Source organism: Bombus fervidus, chromosome 15 (assembly GCF_041682495.2).
Source record: "Bombus fervidus isolate BK054 chromosome 15, iyBomFerv1, whole genome shotgun sequence".
Taxonomy (NCBI): Eukaryota; Metazoa; Arthropoda; class Insecta; order Hymenoptera; family Apidae; genus Bombus; species Bombus fervidus.
This window is the reverse complement of record NC_091531.1, coordinates 8,034,243-8,051,485: the sequence shown is the minus strand read 5'-3', so window position 1 is coordinate 8,051,485 and position 17,243 is coordinate 8,034,243. Positions and strand designations below refer to the sequence as shown.

At 36.0% G+C, this 17,243-nt stretch overlaps 1 protein-coding gene across 1 annotated transcript in view; it reads right to left on the bottom strand.

The window, feature by feature from the left end:
• The window catches only part of LOC139995213 (metabotropic glycine receptor), a 168,289-nt gene that overhangs the window by 47,821 nt on the left and 103,225 nt on the right, over positions 1-17,243 (bottom strand). Inside the window, exon 5 of the mRNA XM_072018449.1 lies at positions 16,968-17,168. Within this exon, the coding sequence (XP_071874550.1) occupies positions 16,968-17,168 (201 nt within the window). The remainder of the gene's footprint in view (positions 1-16,967; positions 17,169-17,243) is intronic.

Below are 17,243 nucleotides of genomic sequence, written 5' to 3'. Positions count from 1 at the left end.
CGTAATTTACCTCTCGGCGAAGAAATACGTGCGTAACGAAGAAACGGGTTCACTGAGAGCTCGCGAGATTACGTTTTTGCAGGCCGACGGTGGATTTGCATTTATCTTACTCCGTATTCTGTAATTAGATTAAACGCTTGAAGAAAGACGGGGACTGGCTGACTGCAAATGAACAAATTCGTCGGGTCTCTCGACGTTGATTTTCACTTAACTTGCTTCCAGCTGTAAAAATTACCTTCGTTAACATTCAATCGGCCTGCAGAATACGAGTCTGAATGCTAAATAAAATGTAGCAGCCTGATGATCAGCGAGACACTGGCCCAATTCTCACACATAAATATATTTTAATTTTTACAAATTAAATAGGTCATTCGGCAAGTAATTTCGTTTTTTTTTTTTTTTTTCATTATGCTACTATTTCCTTTGAGAAATATCACGAAATTTTCATTTACGATACACTTCTTTAAAGTTCAAATTTATCAATCATTTACTTATCTTAGTTTGAAAATTGGAAACAACAGCCACGAACGTGGTTGTATCAATGTCCCTTAGAAAGTAGGTCTGACCAATGTAGTAACATACTACTTCTAGCTTTCTCCATAAAATTTCTGTGTCAACAGTTGCTGACAGGATTTTTATCGTAATTTCATTATCCATTGACAGTATCTGCATTGTGTATATCTCTTAAAAAAATGAAATTTTAATTACCACAAAGGTGGCAAAAGGGTTTCAAATTAATTCATTGTTTAATATGGTAACTGGAGACTAAATTGTGGAGTTAATGTATTTTTAGATGAAAAATTTATTTTCCCAAGGATCCTCTGTATTTCTGTGTAATAGAATTGCATGACAAACTTATTATGATAGGATCACAGTTAATTATTGTGATGAAAAGTAGCTAAGTCAAGTTTGCTATCTTCAAATCTAAAATTTATTTCTTAATTTATTATCTGAATTAGAGGACCTTACATACAGAGAAATTACAATTACAATTCTGTGTCAAGAAGAGTTTCTCATTGGAAAGTGGTCCAATTAACGAGAAACAGTTGTCAATTAAACAATGAACAAATCTTACAGTGAATTCACCATAATAAAGTATTGTAACTCTACAAAATTTCTATGAAAAATAATAAATTGGTCATTTTGATCATCCCGTCAGTACAAATACCACCCTGCAAGAAATAACAAGAAGAAAAGTATAAAGATTAAAGCAACGTTTTACTGACCTACCATCACAGTATCAGATCGAACTGGAACATCACAGTTTGTATTTCAAGACAGCAGATTCTCAGACCCAGCCATAAATTAACCATCTTTTATTCACTTTAACATGAGCGCAGTACCAAGCTGTTAAATACAGAGCCACGTACCAGGTGGTCAATGAATAATACATGCAACAACGTTGTATCCGTTGGCCACAGAAGCAGCGTGCAGGTTTGCTGACGCGACACGGTGAGTCAGAATTTTCAAGAGCAAATTCCAGCTGGTTTGGCACGCGTTCACAATTCGCAGATGGCCAGGGATTCGCACAATCGTCTACGTGATTCGGTCGTCGTGTAATAATTTCCGGGACAGTAACCGTTGCAACTATGGCGACTTGTAACGCTAATGGGCCACGGGCACGTCGCATGTGCGGTCTCATTACCACTTTGATCGTCAACCGAGGGTCAGTTTCAGCGATGCTGTTCCATTAAACTCCACGTTTAATTGTCCATTCGTGGTGCTTGCTGAGCGACAGGATCGTTAGTCTTCTGACGAGAAGAATGCTAATTGTAACGTGAAATATGATGGTCGATATGGCGAATCAAGTAACCAGTCGGAAATTATAGCGAGATTTTAGCCTGAACCTTCATATCATCGAGAGACTTTCGATTTCAGTGGTAAACGCTCGTATAAGTCAGCCAAGGAACGAAATACAGGAAATAAGATTTCCCAGTGGTGGTTTCCGAGTTGTGTGTGGGATTTAAGTATTCCATAGGTGGGGCGAAGGTAGCAGATACATTTTAATTGATTTTAAACTAGCCACTTAATTGGTTATTTTTAGTCTTACGAAAGAAAAATAAAAAGAAAAGAATGTGTGTGCGTATGTGCTAATCAAACTACGAAATATGATTTTCAATATAGCAAATGAAGTGGACATTTGGAAATCAGGAGATAAATTCAGTCTGAGTCTTCGTATCCGTGAGAAATCTTCCATTTCAGTAGTACAGTCTCATGTAAGTCAGACGGATGATGCAATAGCACAAACAATTCCCAGTGATGGTTTCTGAATTGTGTGTGGGATTTAAGTATTCCATAGGTGGGGCGAAGATAGCAGATACATTTTAATTGATTATTTTTAGTCTTACGAAAGAAAAATAAAAGAAAAGAAAATGTATACGTATATGTGTTAATCAAACTACGAAATATGATTTCCAATATAGCAAATGAGGTGGACATTTAGAAATCAGGAGATAAATTTAGTCTGAGTCTTCGTATCCGTGAGAAATCTTCCATTTCAGTAGTACAGTCTCATGTAAGTCAGACGGATGATACAATAACACAAACAATTCCCAGTGATGGTTTCTGAATTGTGTGTGGGATTTAAGTATTCCATAGGTGGGGCGAAGATAGCAGATACATTTTAATTTTATACTAGCCACTTAATTGGTTATTTTTAGTCTTACGAAAGAAAAATAAAAGAAAAGAAAATGTATATGTATATGTGTTAATCAAACTACGAAATATGATTTCCAATATAGCAAATGAAGTGGGCATTTAGAAATCACGAGATAAATTCAGTTTGAATCTTCGTATGCGTGAGAGATCTTCCATTTCAGTAGTATAGTCTGATGTAAGTCAGACGGATGATACAATAGCACAAATAAGCGTGTAAAGTGGTTTCTATTGATTTTTGCCCACGATTTATGTATTCTATGATTGGAAGAAAGCTAGTAAACCTATCTTAACAGATTTTATATCAAGTCACCACAGAAATTAGCATCACAGTACGTGTTATATCTAGGATGTATCAAAGAGATGATAGTAAAACGTCACAGCGAGCCAAGCGCATTGAAATGCATCAGGTGCCATGAAAATAAACTTGTCTTGGCAGTCCTTTAGAACCGGTTGTATCGTTAAATTAACCTTTCACGATCGTCAGCAATCTGATGCGTTTGCAAAAAGGTTAATCTATCAGACGCAGCGGTATAACGCGTGGTATCGCATCTCGCTTGTTAAAGCATCATATAAGACGCGCATATTGCGCTACACGATGCTCGTAAACGTGAACGTGCATATTACACGCGTTGCTCGTAAACCAGTTTAATGCAGCCAGCCTTCTTCAGCCAGCCCAGTTACAACATCAAAGAAACTAATTAAAGCTGCGAGGCCAACCGAATTGCGTTCGCGTTCCAAAGTCTTCTGACGATTATGACGTTTGCTTGGAGATCTTCGAGAGCCAACTAATCGACGAATGGTACAGTCGCTGTTAAAGACTCAGGTTTGTGCATTCTATTTTTGGTCCATAGTATAACACAGTCAGTTTGATAACTTAAGAGAAAATTAGTATAAAACGTCTTATTTTTCAACAAATTGTCATCTCAACGACTGTTTGGCTCCCCACATAATCTCCTCCATCTTATTGAAGTTCAATGAATTAATCAATTGCAAGCGAATGACTTTACCGTAAAACAGCTGTCTGACTAAAACCTGCAAGTATAGTCACTGATGATTCGCAGTGCTATTGGTCAATATATGTCTCAGCATATGTGCCAAGTTGATCCTCAGTAAACATTGTCGAGTGTTTAGGACACCGGTAGCTTGCTGATAATTTGGTTACGCTGAGAATCCACGAGAAACCCACGATAGTCAGTGACTAGAATCTGGGAATGAGAATTCAAGTACCAAAGTACTGGGTACTCAAGTCTCAGGGCTGAGACCTAAATCTGGCCTACAGATCTAGCTGTATAAATGGCAATGTAAAATGGAAAGTCTGGCAAGTGGATAGCGAGTTTTAGAAGCAGGCAACATGATAAAATAAGTAACCCACGTGTTTGCTTACGTGACTTTGAACTTCCACCGGGCCGAGAAAGCTATTTTCTGCGTCAGTGGTTCAGGTATATTCACGTTGGTATGGGACAGTATTTCACCGAGATACGTAGCTATTCCACGTTACAATAAACAGGTCTCTGGAAGATGGATCAGTCGTGGCAGACCTTTATTGTATCCGTCCAATTTCTCTGACCTAAGTCTCCTATATTTCTTCCTACAGTAGTACTGTAAGGAGCACATTCAACTGGATGCACAAAGGCTGCTACGAGGGAAAGCCACTAGGTATCATTGCGACAAACAGCATTCACGCTGTCGAAAAATAACTCTTGCCGCTCTTCTTTTCGCCATGTTCGACCGACCAACTTGTTTCCACGTTGTATTCCACTTCAAAGTCTCTTTTTCTACTTTCAGCATAATATACCGTGGCAATAAGGGACCAGTGTCGTATAAAGCTTTGAAATATTGCGAGTAAACTGGGATTGTTATACCCGAGTTCTTAATCTTTTGATACCAGCCACTGGAAGTCAGAAACTTGATAAAGGGTCGAAGTTCAGCACAGCAATTTTCATTTGACAACTTGATATATTTTTCTGCCGGTACAAATGGACCAATATCTAAAACATTTTAGTAACTCAATTTCAAGTTTCTAAACTCTACTAACATATTCATACGTTCTGAAGATGTTGATCACCGACCATAAGGTCTCTACATCATAGTCTTCAAATTCCAATTTTTAATATCGAATTCTCAAATCCTAGCTTCCATACATTTGGTTCTCTGTCCTCTACGTTTTTTTTTTTTGCTTCCTAAATAAAAGTGCTCAAAGTCAGTTTCCTAAAATTAATTATTGCTCAAAAATTCCTAAAATTCTGCACTAGTAAAAAATTCCTCATAAATTATATTTGGGATTGTTAATAAATGTCAACAAGTGGTTCAATAAATTCTGAAAAAAATTGTGCACATTAAACCACTTTGGTATACCTGGAGACCTTCTAATCCGTCCTCGTGCAATCTAAACACTGCTGGCATCCACACGGAATAGAATCCCCGTGAAATAAATCCCAAAACACTAGTTAACAAGTATCAACGATGTAGTTGGCGGACAAACAGCAGAAAATCCTGCAGACTAGACGAGCAACCACCGTTTCTCAGGATCCGTTACGTTGGCCAATGTTCGCTAAAGCTGGTTTATCCCATCGCAACGCAACGAAAACGCAATCGGGTTAGCGTTAGAACGCCTGTATAGGAAGTTTGCTCGAACGAGTCCCATGAGGGCGGTGAATTCTCGCGTGGATGAATCGCGATAGATCCAACAGAGGAAAATCGATTACCAGTTCGAGGATCTGTACGCGACTCACTAAGCGGAAGAGCGGAACGGTATGACACGTAGCAGCATGATAGAGGAGCCTTACATTACAGCATCAACTAACGCAACCTACAGATGCTGCGATACCCACGCTTCTGCTGTTCAGTGCTTTATACTTTTCTAAAAATTAGATATACAATAAGGTGGCATTTTTGGTACGACATTACAATATCAGTATAGTAGAAAAGTAACAACAAAATAAACAAATAATGGTAAAACTTAGTAACAGTAAAGCCTCATTTTTTATTCAAAATAATAGGGTTCTCAAAAATGGGGTTTTACTACCATTTTGTGTCTTACTATTTTGACCAAAAGATGAAGCCTTACTATTGTTTTATATAGTTACCACTGTTATACCATAAAATAAGAAATGAATATGATATATATCACAGAGTATCAGTAGGTGATAGTATTAGTATAGCGATACTCAGAGTATTAGTAGTATCAGTAGGTGTAGTATAGTATTGCACATCAGTATAGTATAATAGTGGTAACTAAAATAATAAAATAATAGTAAGGCTTCATTTTTTGGCTAAAATAATAAGGCTCTCAAAAATGGGGCTTTACTAGTATTTTGACCATAAGATGAGGCCTTACTAGTATTTTATTATTTTATATAGTCACCACTGTTATACCATAAAATAAGAAATGTATACAATATATATCACAGAGTATCAGTAGGTGATAGTATTACAATAGCATGGTGATACTCAGAGTATTAGTAGCAGCAGTAGGTGTAATATACTATTACAATATCAGTATAGTATTACAGTGGTACGATTTTACAATATCAGTATAGTGGAAAAGTAACAATAAAATAACCAAATAATGGTAAGGTTTAGTAACACTAAGGTTTCATTTTTTGGCCAAAATAATAAGACTCTCAAAAATGGGGTTTACTACCATTTTGTGTCCTACTGTTTTGACCAAAGAAATGAAGCCTTACTATTATTTTATTATTTTAGCTATCACTGCCGTTAGTTATTATAGTTATACTATACTGATATTGTAATACTATACTACACCTACTGCTATTACTAATATTCTGAGTATCACCATATTATTGTAATACTATCATCTACTGATACTCTGTGATATATATTATATTCATTTCTTACTCCTATTAAATACAAATTCACTTTGTAAAATTATGATGTCTCTGTACGTTTCTTATTTTCTAAACTTTCTTTTGTCCGCTACCGCACAATAACGTATACAGATAACAAGCTTCTTACTGAACTGTTGGCAGCATTGGCTGGTTCCATTGGATACAGTAGCCTTGACAGTATATCCGAGATCGTAAAATTGGAGAGGCGTCGAAGCTTATGTACGTGTCCGAGAGAATTGACAGAAGGTTGAAAAGATATGAAAGCTCAGAGCCGGGACGCGTCAAGCGTACCAACCTAGCTGTGGTTAAGTCTTCAACTACTGTTCTTATTGCTCGGCTATTTTCTCTTCACGTCTCACGGCTTTTTTCTTTTACTACTACTACGACTTCTTTTCCACCATATTTTTTCTTTTTATCGCACTGGCATACAGTATGACATCTTTGCCTTGTGCTTTTTCATTCTGCTAACGGACCTACTCTATTTCTTCTTTCTATTTCTAGTTCTTTTTTTTTTTTAGCGTCCTGGACTATCGTTTTTTATTAGTGGAATATTTCCAACGATCTTACGATTTTCCTTTTTATTACTGGAGTTTCTCTTGCTACTATCAATGATTTTTCCTTTTTTATTGCTGGTATTCCTTGCTCACGTTTCTCTCCATTTCTCAAGCTTTTTTTTTTTTTTTTAACTTGTATTTCAATAATTGCACAAATAACGAAGAAAAATCTCTCGTTTAATTAAAAGTTCGGTATTTCCTAGCCAATTAAACGAACTTTTAATTGACGTTTATTATATGTAAATAATTTCATTAATTTTTCTCCCACGACATCTGTTTTCTTCTTTTCGTTCAAACATGAAATGACATATTTTTCTCTTTTTCGTCGATAAGAATAGACCTTCTCTCACATAATATTTCCAGCACATCTCGTCTCTTCCATGTGCAATAGAAGAATCGTCTGAGCGAACTCGTAAACATAATTCCCGCCGAGCAGTAATTTTTACGTCGATTGGAAACGAAATTTATCGCGCGTCTCCCTGCCTTTTTCTATTTGCTACAATTACTCGACCCTTCTGGGTCTTTTATTCCTTTCTACGATTCTATAAAGCACCAGGAAATTGTATTTTTAATCGATGAATACGATTTTCCTCGTTCAAGTAATCAATTTCCGATATGAACTAAGAACTTCACTCACTTTTTTGTTATTACATTAATGCAAATGATATTAATGATTTTATCTTATCTTCTTCTTCTTCTTCTTTTGCGTTTTATTATAGGGTTGGCAACTAAGTGATTGCGGATTTTATCATTACCATCTAATGACAAAATCCGCGATCACTTAGTTGCCAAGCCTAACCTAACCTCAAATTATCACTTGACGAGGCAGAAAGGCATCAAACTGATAATTGTAATATTCGGTTGGCAACTAAGTGATTGCGGATTTTATTATTACTGTCTAATGACAAAATCCGTAATCACTTAGTTGCCATGCCTAACCTAACCTCAAACTGTCACTTGACGAGGCAGGAAGGCATCAAACTGATAATTGTAATATTGGGTTGGCAACTAAGTGATTGCGGATTTTATCATTACCATCAAATGGCAAAATCCGCAATCATTTAGTTGCCAAGCCTAACCTAACCTCAAACCGTCAGATTAGTTGCCAACCCAATAATTATGAGGGAAATTGACAGATTTTAAGTCATTACAATTTTACGAAACTAAGTATAATAACACTACGTATTAATGCAAATAATATTAGTGACTTTATTCTGTATTTGTATTCATTAATTTCTGGAGAAATCGATGGATCTGAAATGAGTCATTAAATTAAAGATACCATCTATATTACGTTACAATTATTATCTGTCTATAGTTAATCATGCTATTTATACTACCTCATAGAAAATTTGTTCCTGTACGTGACAATTTTGCTATATATAAATATCCACAAAATTATAGAATTTTTTTTTCTTAGACAAAATGACAAAAAGTATTCAAATTTTCCAAACTCGATTTTCTTGCAAATTTCGAAACATTAAATTAAATTAAATTAAGCTTTAACGAAACACGTGAGATGTTGAGAAAAGACGTGCACAAGTGTTCGAAAGCTTTCTGTAAATGAACTCTGTATATCTGTCGAATTTTCGAATTTGATTAATATGGGAAATTGGTTCGAAGAGAGGAATGCATTTACACGGACGAACGCACATGGTTGTCAGTTTGACTCCGGAATTCTGCAACTTGTTGCATTCCGCCAACTCGTAAACAACGTTGCAGATGCGACAGGAAATCTGCTCTCGAAATATCATTTCGCAACGATATTTCGATTTGTCAAACGGAATCGTCTGCCACTACTGGCGACAGTAATCAGATATAACAACGAAACCAATTAACGATTTATCGTAATTAATTTTCCCTATAAATATATCTCGATAATTGAACTGATTTTATTAACCCATTTTCTGTTTTTTTTTTCTTTTTTCTTTTTCAATAGAATAAAACTATTATGAAGAGAATTTTATTGAAAATATTGACAACTTTATAAATCGATTTAAAAATACACGGTGAGTCAGTAGAAACCTACACCTGCAACAATTCGTTGTGTATTGACTTTATCGAACTTATGTATCAAACGAAATTTATTGTATCGTATTGAAGATAAAATCGAATGTTGCAAAAATTCGTCTACGTGGAATCTTTTTTCTAGAAACATTTCAAATCTTATTCTTATCGATGAAAAGTAAGTTCTTCGGTTAAACTCTTGACAGACTCATCGTGAGTGTGTTGAGATCGTGAAACAGACAATATTTCTCTTCGATGGAATTTTCTCTCTGATATTATCTTCAATTTTCCTGATAAAAAATATAAAATTATAGCATAAAATATGCATATTAATATGCACATGGTTTCATTAGAAACATTGACAATTTAAAATTTAATTTCATAATAAATTCAACATTACGACAATTTCGAATTCCAAGATTTAAAAATAATAATAATAATAATAGTTCCTTCTATTTGTAGCCAGCATCAATCTTTATTTCCAGTAATAATTCCACACTGAATTACGTTGAATTTCATATGCAAATTTTCCTTATTTGTATACACGCATATCTATTGTTATAAATATTTAACAGATGAAAAATATTTGAAATATTTATATATTTGAAATCTCTGCTTTTCAGCAAATGTTTACTCAGACAAAGATAATTTCCCGGAATACAGGCAACAATTTTCTCGAAACTTTTCGCAACAAATTATTTTCAATTATTTCAGACATTTAACCATCGAGTGAATATTTTGACTGAATAACGAACAAGCACGTGCACCGATACATTTACTAGTTATATGTAAATGTTAATGAGAAATTACGAAATCGTTGAAAACAGTGGAAAGTGGCCACTGCTTGTTCCACCGGTTGTTACGTTGTTAATTATTAATTTATTTACGTGTTTAATTATTGATTGGCAAAAGTAATTAAATTTATTGTGAATAAACGTTGCTACTGATTCGAGCAAACATTACACGGCGTGTTGATGTGGTTACATAATTATTGAAAAGCTTAAACAGAATAATCAGAGCCGACGAGAAATGAATGCGACTGTACAAACAATGACACTTAAAGAATATTTCAATTGCATTGTTATAATAAAATGTTTCCATGGTAAATAATACTTGTGTGTGTTTCTGTATGTCTAATGTCTTTGTTTAATAGAGAAACCCTAAAAATAATCAAATTGAAATAAAATGTTTTCATCTCCAGACAAATATCTCTCTGTATATTTATTTATCGTATATTTATTTATCGTTCAATAATATGTTTCTCATAATAGAACTTTATCATTGTCATTGAATAAAATATGTAATAAATGTGTGTGAATAGTTCTATAATAAAATGTTTTTATTCCAAAGGATATTTGTGTATATATATATATATGCCAACGTGTATAATATTTTTGTTAACAAAAGAACAGTAATAAAATGCCCTTTTCTCTAGATAAATATTCCGGTGTATATTTATTTTTCAATAATAATATTTGTTATGAAAACTCATGGAAGGTAACATAATATGTAGATTGAATTTCGTTTCCGTCGCTCGTAAAAATGCACGAGCCAACTGTTTGAATTTTACATTGTACGATATAATGGAAGTCAGTTAAAAAAAAAAAAAGGAATTTTTAACCAGAATTGTTTCGATAATATCTTAATCTATTTTTTAAAGTAATTTTATTAAACGAATAAATTTGGAAAAATGGATAATTTCATTGAAATTTTCAAAGGGTTTAAAAAATAATATCTTCAATTTGTTTAAATCTTTTTTCGAAATGAAATTTTACTATAACAATTTTTTAATGAAATATGTAGAGATTTGTTATATTTCAATTTTAATATGCTTGAAAAGAGGTGGTATAGAAGATAAGATTTGTAGTAGCTTTTGGTTAAGCTTTTCTTTCAAATGAGACTTTAAAATAAAATACCATTTTTCAATTTTAATACACAATGCAGGAAAGAAGATAGTAAAAGGTTCGATTCAATTTCTCTTCTACTTTCCTTCCTGTCATCGTCTAATTTCTTTTCAATATAAATTTCACACAAAACATCAATTCGCTTAATGTTATTTGTACAATAGCCAGTAGAAATTTGATTAAATATCTTTCTCTGGTTTGTTAAAATTAAATTTATCAATAATCTCTTATTAAACAGGAAACGATAGTTATTTAATATGAACTAAATACAGTAATAAGCTATAACTAAGACAACTAAATAGTTCATTCACAACTGACAACTAATAGTTTACAACTCATAACAACTCGGCAACTCAGCTCTCGACTCCTCACAACTCAACTCTCAACTCACGACTTGACTCCTCACAACTCGACTGCCAAATCACGACTACTCAACTTGACTCTCCACTCACGACTACCACAACTCGATTCCCCACCACTCGACTGCCAAATCACGACTACTCAACTCGACTCTACACTCACGACTATCACAACTCGACTCCCCACCGCTCGATTGCCAAATCACGACTATTCAACTCGACTCCTCACCACTTGACTGCCAAATCACGACTACTCAACTCGACTCTCCACTCACGACTACCACAATTCGACTCCCCACCGCTCGATTGCCAAATCACGACTATTCAACTCGACTCCTCACCACTCGACTGCCAAATCACGACTACTCAACTCGACTCCTCACCACTCGACTGCCAAATCACGACTACTCAACTCGACTCTCCACTCACGACTACCACAACTCGACTCCCCACCGCTCGATTGCCAAATCACGACTATTCAACTCGACTCCTCACCACTCGACTGCCAAATCACGACTACTCAACTCGACTCCTCACCACTCGACTGCCAAATCACGACTACTCAACTCGACTCTCCACTCACGACTACCACAATTCGATTCCCTACCACTCGACTGCCAAATCACGACTATTTAACTCGACTCTCCACTCACGACTCTCCAGATAACGACCACCCGGTAAAAGCTGTCAGACCCTTTTGGCATAACGGCACTTAAGCTTTCTCGTAATATTGTTTATGGTTCACCCGATATTTCTTAGGCCATTTGTCCACGATACTACACTATCTACGCAAAGTATTTTCTCCAATTTAATTCATCGCCAAGCAACATAATCCTTTTTCATTTACAAGCATTGATATAGTTCCCTGTCATAAACGATATAATTTCAAGACAGAGTAACTGATGAAAATCTCCAACCAAAAGCTATGAAGCTTTCTTCTAAATTCTTCTTTCGAACGATATTGCAAAATAATCTTCGGCATATTTTTCAACTAAAAAACTTGCGCCAGAGCAACATAAAACAGCTGAGTAAAAAATACTTTTCATGTAACGGGAGACAGGATAAATTTGCAGAATGGAAAACTACGAGGGACACGTAGAAAATTGTATAAAATACATACGCGTGCATCGTCCAATGGACGCGTTCCTGTTCCAGAAACGAGGTGTGTAAAAAACAAAAAAAGAAAAAAAAAGGAAATTATTTGTTCTGCGTGCGCGGAAATGAAAAATTCTTCAGCGATGCGTCCAGTTTCATGTTGATTAAGCAATCTGGCAAATGGCTCAACTGCCGCCACAAACGGACGAGTATAACAGAATAAAAAGGGCCGGTGAATATTGCATAGCAGCGTGACGGATCTAAAACGAACGACGACTCGTAAATTCCAGCCAGCAGAAACGAATTAACCTTCGTTCGAATCCAGTCGTATTTTTATTAGCGACGAATTGCCCCTTTTCTCTCCAACTCGAATGGAATGAAAATTTTCAATGAGCAAACGCACGGCCAACGAGTTTCATCCATATACTGTACATCGTACAGGTTTTCCTTATGAAATACTGTTTGAGTTTCTCGTGATTATTAGAACCGTGGATATTTATGCATCCATGGGAAATTGAAAGTTGGAAACATATCCATGGAACACGCGTAACAAGTCTGTAGAAACCTCCACCTCAAACAATTCGTCTTCTATTGACTTTATGAAAAAAAGATTTAGAGTTCCAGTTGATCTCATCGCAGAGATCATATTATGGATTGGCAACTAAGTGATTGCGGATTTTGTCAATACTACTTAATGACAAAATCCGCAATCACTTAGTTGCCAATCCAATACTTTTGGCTATTAAAAAAAAAAAAGAGAGAGAGAGAAAACAAATGAAAAGTAATGAGACTAGTCTTCAAGAATCTATGAATTGGCCTGAAAAGAGAAAAAAAGAAATAAATGGTTTAGTGTAATAGTATGGATAATAGCGTTATCGGTTAGACAAAATCGGTTAGATGTTAGCAGGATCCTTAATCTCTTCAAGCAAATCTTATCAACAGTGACTTGACGTAGGAACTGGTGAAACCGACAGAAGCAATCCTGTCTTTGGGCTATTCGTGTAATAAATTTCCGTAACAACTGGAGGCGATAGTTGCCGGAAGTGAGTTCGTAGTTTAGGTTTCGGTCCGTCTCCGGTTAATTAAAGGGAATTTATTAGCCCTGCGATGGCTCAACCTCGATACGTGATTGGAAAGCAACGCTGTTATTCTCGTTCAAGTTGACGGATAAACATCGTGACACGAACCTGGAACTTTTAGAATTTACGGAATTATCGATAGAATTCGTTAAGAAAATCCAGACACCTTGAAGAATTGGGATATTTCGCTGGAAATATCTGTAGAATGTACAGAGTGTACGTTCACGGAATTGTTCTTCCACTTTTCTCTTATTCCACTCTATTTTATTCTTCTTTTTTTTTTTATAACAAATGCCACGAAACGGCTTTTGAACAAAAAAACTCCATCACACGCATGTTTACAAACAAATATTTTTCCAACCATGTACCCACATCTAAAAAATCCTAGTCAAACCAAAAACAAAGGCGATCTATTTTTCGTTGGGTAGGTCAGGCTTTTAATTTCCGGCAGCGGAAACACGTTGCCTTGTCTGGTAACGCGTTATTTTCCGAAAATATGAACGCCAAACGAACAATCATCGAGGGTACACGATAGTTGCAAGGACACGCCATTGGGAAAACGTAGCACCGATTTGCAGCTCGTCCTACAGATCCACCTTTTTCTCTCTTTAATTACGCCGGGTGATTGAACAGAACAGGATTCGTTAGTCGTAGAGTTTCGATTATCGAGGCAGGAATGGAAAAACGGCCAAAGTCGAACATTTCAACGCGATTATTGCCCGATCCGTTTTCCATCTCCATATGGAAAAATCCGTCTTAACTGTTCCTCAAGTTCGTCCCACCTGAAATTCTTGTTCCAGGCTCTTCTGATCTAGGCCGGGATCTTGCTAATTATTTGCCAAATAATTTCCTAAATCGGTTAGCAAAAGGTAGAGAAAATCGACGAAAGAAGGTTCAAAAATGACACTCGAGTAAAATTTATAGAATTATCGCGGGACACTATACTTGGGATACTAATTGGTTGGCACAAGTATCAGAATGAAAGAAGACAAGAGAACGTGTCAAGTAATCTTAGGCCATAGAATCTGGGGCCATAGAATCTTGGGCCATAGAATCTTGGGCCATAGAATATTGGGCCATAGAATCTTGGGCCACAGAATCATGGGCCATAGAATCTTGGGCCATAGAATCTTGGGCCATAGAATCTTGGGCCATAGAATCTTGGGCCATAGAATTTTGGGCCATAGAATCTTGGGACATAGGAATCAAAGGCCATAGAATCTTGGGCCATAGAATCTTGGGACATAGGAATCTTAGGCCATAGAATCTTGGGACATAGGAATCTTAGGCCATAGAATCTTGGGCCATAGAATCTTGGGCCATAGAATCTTGGGCCACAGAATCTTGGGCCATAGAATTTTGGGCCATAGAATCTTGGGACATAGGAATCTCGGGCCATAGAATCTTGGAACATAGGAATCTTGGAACATAGGAATCTTAGGCCATAGAAACTTGGGCCATAGAATCTTGGGCCATAGAATCTTGGGCCATAGAATCTTGGGCCATAGAATCTTGGGCCATAGAATCTTGGGCCATAGAATCTTGGGCCATAGAATCTTGGGCCATAGAATCTTGGGCCATAGAATCTTGGGCCATAGAATCTTGGGCCATAGAATCTTGGGCCATAGAATCTTGGGCCATAGAATCTTGGGCCATAGAATCTTGGGCCATAGAATCTTGGGCCATAGAATTTTGGGCCATAGAATCTTGGGACATAGGAATCTTAGGCCATAGAATCTTGGGACATAGGAATCTTGGGACATAGGAATCTTGGAACATAGGAATCTTAGGCCATAGAATCTTGGGACATAAAAATCCTAGACCACAGAATCTTGAGCCATCTTAGATCATAGAATCTTGGGACATAGGAATCTTAGGCCACAGAATCTTGGGCCATAGATAGGGATGAAACAGTGAAACGTCTCTTTGCTTAGCTGTCAAAAGACACGAACCTTCTTCGATTAACACTTAGCCAAGCAACCTATACGCTGTCCACCGCGCATTTTTCCAAGTTCTAAGATTAATGTTCACTACTTATAAAACAAAGAAACGTAAAACTGATTTAATGGGTGAATTATATTTTGCGGTAATGATTTCGTTTAACAATTTCACATATTGTTTATACAAAAGTGGACGACATAACGATAAGAAAATATAGACAAACCAGAGAACAATGCTGGTTTATACGGTAAACTACACCGCAACTTTGCAATGCAGAGATATAATCTGCATTTGAGGACAGATAAAGGATCGATTCACGAGTCAGTCGCATTGAGATAATCGCGTTGAAAAGGCAGCTTGGACCTGAGTTAATTAATTTCGAAGCGGAGGTAGGTTAGCCTTTGGTAGTTGATTCTTTCGACAGAAGTTGCCTCAACTGCGTTTAGGGCAGTTAGGTGGCTTGGATTAAAGGACCTTTTGATGGTGGACAGGTCCTCCCAATGGGATTCTCCCCAGACCATTTCAAAGACCTTGCAGAAAGAAGGTGGAACTGACATCAAAGGGGATTCTAGATTATTTTAAATCTATAGTTGGTGTTCAGAAGTTGTTAATCAGAGAGAATTTAGAAGCAGTTCGAATCATGGCAGCAAAAAAAGAAAAAAAGAAAAAAACGATACGCTAGGATCTGGAACTCAGGCTAACTGTTTTAGCTGTAGGTTGAAAGTATTATAGTAATCTTGGAATTTAGTGATATCTGTGTAAATTTAATTTCAAAAATGAAAAATATAGGTAAAAGATTGCTTCTCTTATTCAGAATAGCAGAGAATACTAAATTTGGAAAATTTTATATATTTCTGTGCATTTTTCCATTAGCAGTAGACGTATCTGTTTTTCCAAATGCTAAGATTTCTGTCTGTCATTACATTAATTAGCTTTCTTGTTACCTATATTTTCGGATACATTTTAAAAGCTTGCACACCCTTTTGTGTCAATTATGCTTTATCCAGAGAATTTTGTTATCAATTGCTTGTTTCAAACAATGGAAATGTATTTGGATTTTAACCGAACATTTTATAAAACACATTTAAAGTTTGAAATTTAGAACTTTCCATTAACTGTTATTCGCCTGAAGAACTTTCGGTTATGAATTTCCATTTTAAAAGCACAAATGTTCCTATTGAAATTTCATTATAATAATACAATAATTTAATTTTCATTTTCATGAAAAATTTCCTCAATCTCCTTTAACGTCCTTATTGAAATAAAAGTTTAGAGCCTATTTATAATGAAAAGTCCTGATAATAGAATATATACCGTTAGTAACCATATCCTTTCTAAGATACAATCTTCCTTTGAATACTTATTCCATCGATAAGAACTTGGAATCAATATGTGATCAAAATTTCAACGATATTATAGAATTTCATTATCCTGCCTTCGCTGACAGTAGAAAATTGCCTCTGCAAAATATTCAAAGCGTAAGAAAGGATTTGGATTGTGGAAAAGTATTTAGGCTCCTTACCTTCACTTTGCCATACTTCCAAGTGAAAAGGGCGACTGCGGGCAGGCAGGCGATGACGCAGCATTCCAGGATGAGGATAGCAGTTCTCATCAACCAGTTCAAGGATACCACACACGGTGAATCGTCCTCGCAGGACTCGCAACCCTCAGCACAGGGGAGACACTCGAACACGCCATCCACGTCGTACTGATTCTCTTCACCCTAGAAATACGACATCCAAATAGAAAATTAGAAAAATCGATTGTCATGGTACACTTGGAATGCAAAATAGAGACT